Genomic DNA, 7,849 nt, shown 5'->3' with positions numbered 1-7,849 from the left:
CACCTCCGCACACTCCCTAACCATTGTCCCTCAAGGCTACTAATCTGATCTCCCACCCCCAACACAGTTCTGTACGTCGCCCTCCACGGGCTTCCCAAACAGTGTCCAGATTTCCCTATCACTGTCTTGCATGGTTTCACCATTGCTGACCCCCACGCTGACGCCACCCTGAACCCCCCAGCTTGGTTCCCCAAGGCTGACCAACCCTCAGGCCCAGACACCGGCAGGGAGCCTGTCTCTGCCCTCTGGGCGTGAGGGCTGGTGGCGCTGGTGTGCATCAGCTGTGGTCGGTGGATGTGGAGGGGACCACAATGGTGTGTTGACTGGGAATGACCACGTGGCCCTGGATCAGTCACTGTCCTCACTGAGCCGCGTGTCTACTCACTTGTGGAGGAACCGATGGAAGGGACAACTCGTGTATTGTACCCAAGAGGAGACATCGGACCCCGGCTCCTTACCCCTCCCTTGTTCCACTGCCCACATGGACTCAGGGCAGGAGCTGGCCCCGGCAGGCTCCTAGAGGGGGCAGTGGAGCCGCGTTTGGAGGGGAAACTGACATCCCTTGCCCAGCGGGCTTCATTCCTAGCTGCACACTCGAATCACCCGAGGAACTTAAAAAATACCTAGGTATCCGGGGACACCCGGCACCAACACAATCAGAGATTCTGGAGGTGGGGCCAGGAGCCAGGCTTTTGCAACCCCCGCCCCCCCCCCCCCCCCAGGTGATTCCAGTGTGCAGCTGGGCTTTGGGTGCACCGAGCTGGGTGGGATAGAAGGTATCCAGAGCAGGAAAGATGCGCTCTCAGCACGGGACGCATCACGTGCGGGGGCTGCTCACCCTCCCCCAGTACGCCCCACCCGTCCTCAGGAGACCCTGTGATCCGGGCCACAGTTCAGCCCGGGGTTGTGCAGCGCCTTCCACATGAGCAGCATCTCGTAGGGCGCGAAGCGGTGCACGAGCAGCAGCTGGCGGAACAGGCAGGGATCGAAGGAGGGCTGCCGGGCGCCGGGCAGCTGCACGCCGAAGGGCCGGATGCCCTCGTGGCCGCTGGGCGCCAGGCCCGCGCGCTTCAGACACATGCCCATGTAGGCGTCATCGATGGGGAAGAGCGGGGTGTCGAGGGCGGCCGCGCGCAGGGCCCCGACCGTGCGGCTGGACAGGAGGAAGCCGCCGCCGCTGCAGTACACCGGGTAGGCCTGCCCGGGGAAGAGCTGCGGCGGCACGAAGTACTTGCTCCGGCTGTCGCGTATGGGCACCGAGCCGTCCATGAGCTGCCCGACGAAGAGGTGGCGGTCGGGCCGCTGCGCCTCCAGGAAGCCGAGCACGTTGGCCGTGTGCACGAAGACGTCGTCGTCGCCGCTGAGCAGGAAGCGCGCGTGCGGGCAGCGCACCGCCAGCCAGTCGAGCAGGTGCACGTGCTTGAGCGTGAGGTTGAGGAAGGTGTCCGCGAAGGCCCACTGCAGCACGTCGCCGTGCTCGCGCGCCTCCAGCCCCACCAGCGCCTGCAGCCGCTCGGCGCGCTCGGCGTCCTGGGGCGGGCTCGTGCCCAGCAGGAAGAGGCGCCGCACCTGCCGCCCGCCGTACAGGCGCTCCTGCCCCCAGGTGCGGCGGATGAGCTCGCGCCGCTCGTAGTTGGCGGGCGACGACTTGACCGCCAGCAGCAGATAGACCCCGCGCCGGCCCGCGCACTTGGCGGGCGCGTCCCAGAGCAGGGGAAAGTGGCGGCAGTGGCGGTACCCGCAGGAAGTCTTGGATGCGCTGCGGCAGCTGCTCGAAGTCGTCCGTGGCGTTGGCCGAGTCGTTGGCCACACACGGGCTGAACAGCCACGGCTGCGCGGCCACAGGAGCAGCGGGGGTGGCCTCGACGGATCCGTCCCACATGTTCTCCTGCGGGGACCTGGAGGCTTGGAGGAACCATAGGTGCAGGGCCAAGAAACTCACACCCACCAGAAAGAAGGTCAGAGTCTTAGGATTCATGGACCTGCGGCAGGGAAAAGCCATCTGTGGGGGAAACCGAGTCAGAGGTGAGCCAGGAGTCATCTTCGGCGTCAGCAGAAGGGCACCCTTGCCCCATCACGTCTCTCCCAGAACCAGCCCCTTCTCAACTTTGCTGCTACAAGGTTAAGGGGCAAACCACAATTCAAGATTACCCCAAAGCATCTCACGTCTCCCACAGTCTGGAGTGTTCTGACCTTCAGAATCTCATTGTCTCCTGACATCCCCCCTCCGGCGGAATTCACCCAGGATCAGCGAACTCGCGTCAAAGCCAAAATCTTCATCGTCCTGTGAATTCCTATCCTGCTTCCCTACCTCAGTAAATGGCATCACCGTCCACTCAGTTACTCCAGCCAGAAGTCCGGACTCTCCCCACCCTCAACTTATATCCAGACTCCATACCCTGGAGTTTCTGCATCCAAATCTCTCCACCCTTATTCCCTCCTCTCTGTCCCTGTCAGCCCTGCCCCTCTCTGATTTATTTCCTCCTTTGCCACCTTAGTCAAGGAAGCCTGAGGTGACAGCAATGGACTCAGACACACGTCAAATTCTGGCATCACCACTTAATGTGTCCTCTTGAACACGTCACTTCAGATCTCTAGGACTGAGTGTTCTCTGTAAGAAAGGGTTAGTAGATTCCTACTGTGCAGGGTCGTTGGGAGCATTAAATGAGCATAAAGTGGCCAGTCAGCGATATTATAACCTTGTTGGCATCCTCTGACCCCACTCCTTTTTTTTCTTCATGCTGGTATTATCTTCTGTTCCCTGAATATGCCAGGTCAGGCCCTCTTTTCTGTGTATCTAACTCCCCCCGCCTGCCCAGGGGCACCTCAAGCCCTGCTTTCATGAAGAACCCCTCAAGACAAATCCCAGATCACAGTAGCCTTTTTTGTATTTACTCCCTGCTAAATCCTGTCACATGGGCTCCTGTCCTTGAAACACACTTGTCTCTGTTTAAGAGATGCCACTCCCTTCTGGCTTTCTGTCTCCTTCTTTCGCCACGTCTTTCAATTCCCTTTGGTCATTTCCTCCTCTTTCCACCTTTAAGAGTGGGAGGTCCCCGGGGTCCTGTCCTAGACGTCTCCTTTGCTTTAGGACGTCCAAGCTCCTGTGCCATATGTCCAACCAGCCACCTGTTACCAAGCACCTCTGTGTGGTGGTCCACGGCCACCCTGGGTGCAACCTCAGCTCTCATCTTTGTCCCCAGGATTGCTCCAGAGTGCCACAACCCACTGTGGTTTTTGTTCAGGCCCCAAACCGTGACCGACACCTTCCTTTTCTTCATCCCTCCACCCAAGCCTGTTTGATTTTAACGCCTAAGTGTTTCATCAGCCTGTCCACTTCCATTCCCACCATCAACAGGCTAACCCGAAGTAGCATCTGCTGCTCAAGTGACGTAGCCTCCTGCTCGTTCTGTCCACACGCTTTCTCGCTCTCAGCAGATCCTTCCTCCACAGTAGCTGGGGGTATCTGTGAACGTGCGGATTTCATGCCACTCCTCACGCTCTTTTCTTCAGCTTTCTGTCAGCCACCTGCCCTGGCCATCAGCCAAGTCACAGCCTTAGCCTGGAAAAGCTCTTTCTATCTCTTTCTACCTTGGAGCTCCCCTGCCTGGATGGACCCCCCCCCCCCCCTCCTTTGCCTACGTAACACCTGCTCAGCCTCCTCAGCCTCTGGGTCCATTGAATAGGAATGTCCTTGGCTAGGCCTTAACGTCGCTCAAAGGAAACCAGAACATTATTTGTTTTAAAGTGTATCTTCTTTTGGGGTGCCCGGGTGGTCTAGTTGGTTGAGCGTCCAACTCTTGATGTCAGCTCAGGTCATCATCTCACGGTCGTGAGATAGAGTCCCTCTCCCCTACTTGCTCTCTCTGCCTCTCTTTCAAAAAAAAAAAAAAAAAGTGTATCTTCCTCCCTAGTCTGTAAGCATCTTGAGGGCAGGTATGACATCTGTGTTGTTCACCATGATGATTAAATGGTAATGTGTATAAAGAATTTGGCATGCTACTCGGCACATGGTAGGTGTTCAGCAAAGGTTACCTATTATGATTATCAGGGGTGCCAGTCAATCTTTGTCGAACGGATACTTTGCCAAAGCCTGTGCTCGACAAATATCTTCAGACTGAGTCATTTGCACGTCATAGGTGTTACCGGATTGAATTGTGCTCTAGCGTTTGTGTCTTATATAGTCCACGCACCATGCCTAGCGCGAGATGGGCACAAAGCAGGTGTTCGGTGAAATAATGGAGGTACCAATAACTACCCAAAAAAGTGAGAGAACCCTGCAAAAGTGTGGGTGTCATCACTGATCCCATTGGAAATACTAGATGTAGGATCCTGTAGCTCCTACTGAATTCCTGCTTCAGTGTTTGATGCCCTGAGACGGGAGAGACAGTGAGATGGCCCAAGTCCATTTTGTCATCGCGATACGCTCAGTGGCTTATCCTGTTCCTGGCACATTTGTGGCAGGCGACACGTTTTTCTTTCCAGTGAACAAAAGAATAAAAGAACGAATGAGAATAGACTTTGGAGCCTGAGGAGCTGGGCTTGAGCCGGCTGCTTCCACTAGCTGTGTGCCTTTGTGAGAGGTCGTTTCCTCAACTGAAAAACTGAGGAAGTTAACACCCGTCTCTCGGCGACACAGCGAGCGAGAAAATAATATTACTGACGCCGAAGGGCCATACAAACGCTAGTTAAAAACAAAATTGGAAAAGCACTCCCCATCTTTTTTCTCTCCGCCCAGAACCATTTCGCGAAAGAAAAAGTAATTCTTGTGTCAAGGAAACTTGCATTTACTTTGATAATGCTCATCCAGGAAGCTGAATCCTGGCTACTTTTCCATATGAGTAACGAGCAGGGTGGGCTGTGGTCTAATCCTGTGGGTGGCGCTGGTTTGCCACACCCTGTTCTTGGATGTGGCCGCTGTGAAACTTTGGGTGTCCCCTGTCGTTCTTTTTGCTGGATTTCCCCCCTTTTCTCAATGCGCTCTTCCAGGTCTCCTGGGGTGCTCACGCCTCAGGCTCTCTCTCAGATCTGCTGGCCCCAATCCCCTGTCTCTCAGGACTCAGCTCAAGTACCACCTCGTGCAGGAAACCTGGTACGACCAGCTCAGTAGAACGTGTGTCCTTGTTACCATGGCTGCTGAGTGGCAAAGGTGGTAAAAGAGGACACACCTGCCACTTAGGTATCCCTTTAGAACCCCAGGTTCCGGGGCGCCTGGGTGGCTCGGTCAGTTAAGCGTCCGACTTCGGCTCAGGTCATGATCTCACGGTCCGTGGGTTCGAGCTCCGCGTCGGGCTCTGGGCTGACAGCTCGGAGCCTGGAGCCTGTTTCGGATTCTGTGTCTCCCTCTCTCTCTGCCCCTCCCCTGTTCATGCTCTGTCTCTCTCTGTCTCAAAAATAAATAAACATTAAAAAAAATTAAAAAAAAAAAAAAAAGAACCCCAGGTTCCTCATTTGTGGGAACGTGGGCAAGTTAATTTATCTCGGTGCCTCAGGGGATGAAATGAGTTGATCTGTATAAGGCACTTTGACTTACACACGGTGTGCAATAAAATGGGGACTATAGTAATATTAGCAATTAACTAACACAAGAAAGTTTACTGAGCAGCGTAGGATTATCTGAAGTTCCTCTGTGACCCTCTCACTGCCCTTCTTTCTCTGTTTATTGCTCTACACGTACGTTTGCTTTCCTTTGCAATGCTATTCACTCTGCCTGGGATTCTCTTTATTTTCCCTGGAACAGGCAAAGTTCCTGTTGGTTATTCCCTCCTCTGGTTTGATGCCGAGACGGCTGAATGGAACACGGATTCCTGGGTCATCCACCAGCCCCCAACCACCTTAAGGTATTCCTGGGGAATATATGCACAGCGGATATGGTAGGCAATCAGGCGTGGAGCCCTTACTCGGAAGCTTTGTCCTGGTTCCTTCCCCTGCCCCTTCCTCCCTCTGGTTCTTGCTTCACCCTCTAGGGGGAGGGGTGTGAGGAGGGGAGAAAATGCACCTCCTTGCTGATGGGAAGCAGCCCAAGCCCCCCTCTTACCTTGAGTATCTCAGAGAGAAGAAATACACAGGAGCCGTCCCCAGACTTTAACCTCCTTCTTTCACATGCGGAGGCCCGACCCCCGGGACTGTGGCTCAGTTCAGTGTTCTTGAATCTGACCAATCCATGACCTCCTTCCTCCTCCTTGGAGGGAGGGTGAAGTAGGGGACAGCTATAAGCTTCCTTCCTACAGTGACTGCTTACCTTTTGCCATGAAGCTAAATGCCATCTCTTCTGGTTTTCTTGACTCCACCCACGGCTGCCCTGCACGCTCCAGCAAATACCTGACTGAAATAATGCTGTATTGTGATGATCAGTGTTCCCTGCTGGACGGAGGGCAACTCCAGGGCCTGGGATCTGTTCTGTTAACATACGATACGCTCTAAAGTCTTTGTTGAGTGAATTGTATGTAAAATGTCCGTACGGGCATATTTTCTAAACACATTAATGACATCCGAGCGTGCTGAATTGGGCAGATGGTCAAGGGCTTCATCCCATTATCACTGTGAGTGGTCAGGAGAGAGGTGAATCGGCCTTGGACTTGGTCCTCAAGAGCTCACCGTCTCTTGGGAGAGCCAGATATTGCATAGTTATAAAGGGATGTGGTGCATACAAAACACAGAGAGGAGACTTGGAGAAGGGAACCTGAGTGAGCCAAGAAGAGTTCACAGCAGAACTGGATTCTATCAGTTATTTATTGCTGCGTAGCAAACCATCCCCAAACGTAATGGCTTGAAACAACCAGCATGTATGTTTTTCAGGATTCCGTGGGTTTCCTGGGAGGCTCTTGCGCAGGACCTGCCTGGGCTCTCTCACGTGGCTCTGTTCAGTTAACTGGTAAGCTAGGGGCAGTGCTCAACTGGGACAGCTGGGCCTCGCTCTCCTTGTGCTTTTTCATCCTGGGCTGCCTCACGGCACGGTGGTCTCGGGGTTCCAAGATGGCAGAGGCAGAGGCGACCAGACCTTGGAGGCCTGGGCTTCAGAATGTGCATCATGTTACTTCCTCCACATTCTGCTGGTCAAAGCAAGTCACAGGGCCAGCCCAGACACAAGGGATGAGGAGGAGCTCCAAAAATTTATGGCCGCCTTTAAGCTACCACGTGGGTTTTGAGATGGAAAGTTTTCCCAGCAGGCACCCTGAGGTGACGTGCAGAGGTGGGAACAAACGGGACTTGTCTGGGGGAACATTCCAGGCTTAATGTGTGTGGAGGGGTAAATATTGAGAGTTGAAGATACAGAGATAGAAGTAGCCTGAGAAAGGCTTTGAACACCGTACCTGGCGTTTTATCTTGATCCTTTGAAAGTTTTGGCAAGTCTCTGCTTTCCGGAGTCCATTACAGCAGCCCATATGGTGGCACAGTTGTTGGAGAGGGCAAGGCTGGAGGCAGGGACCCCGGAGGCAGATGGTGATCCACAGGACAGCGAGGCGTGGCCCCGCCTCGATTGGGCAGGGGATGTCTTTGTAGATTGGTGCTTTATTGGATATTCTGTGAGAGTTCACCTCTCAGGCTCCTTGTCCTTCCTGCTAATTTAGAGGGCCCTGGGTCGGCGGGGGGGGGGGGGGGGGGGGGGAGTGGCTGGATGATAGAAGGGTGAGGGAACAAGGATGAGGGGGAAGTGAGTGGTGGGAGGAAGCTGGGGGCTCGGGTGTAGGTTTCAGTGGGGATGGTGAGAGTAGACTGAAGGAGGAGGGGAGTCCAGACTCCCTGGAAAGTTGCTGGCAGGTGAAGTCTGAAAGAGGATGGGAGCACCAGTTAAATCTGGGGCACACGAGGTCAAGGGCACAACCCTAGAGAGGGGCCGACTGTATTT

At 54.6% G+C, this 7,849-nt stretch overlaps 1 protein-coding gene across 1 annotated transcript; it reads right to left on the bottom strand.

Moving 5' to 3' along the window:
• Positions 1–281: 281 nt before the first annotated feature.
• On the bottom strand, positions 282–6,335 carry B3GNT6 (UDP-GlcNAc:betaGal beta-1,3-N-acetylglucosaminyltransferase 6). The gene is given in 3 exon segments (XM_019449903.2): positions 282–1,737; positions 1,739–2,002; positions 6,038–6,335. Coding segments are annotated over 2 exon segments (1,137 nt in total). The 5' UTR covers positions 6,038–6,335; the 3' UTR covers positions 282–864.
• Between the last annotated feature and the right edge of the window lie 1,514 nt (positions 6,336–7,849).

The sequence above is a fragment of the Panthera pardus genome, unplaced genomic scaffold (assembly GCF_024362965.1).
Source record: "Panthera pardus isolate Hobbes unplaced genomic scaffold, ASM2436296v1 HiC_scaffold_12, whole genome shotgun sequence".
In the NCBI taxonomy this organism is placed as follows: Eukaryota; Metazoa; Chordata; class Mammalia; order Carnivora; family Felidae; genus Panthera; species Panthera pardus.
The sequence above is the reverse complement of the archived record's forward strand: the minus strand, read 5'-3'. Positions and strand labels throughout refer to the sequence as shown.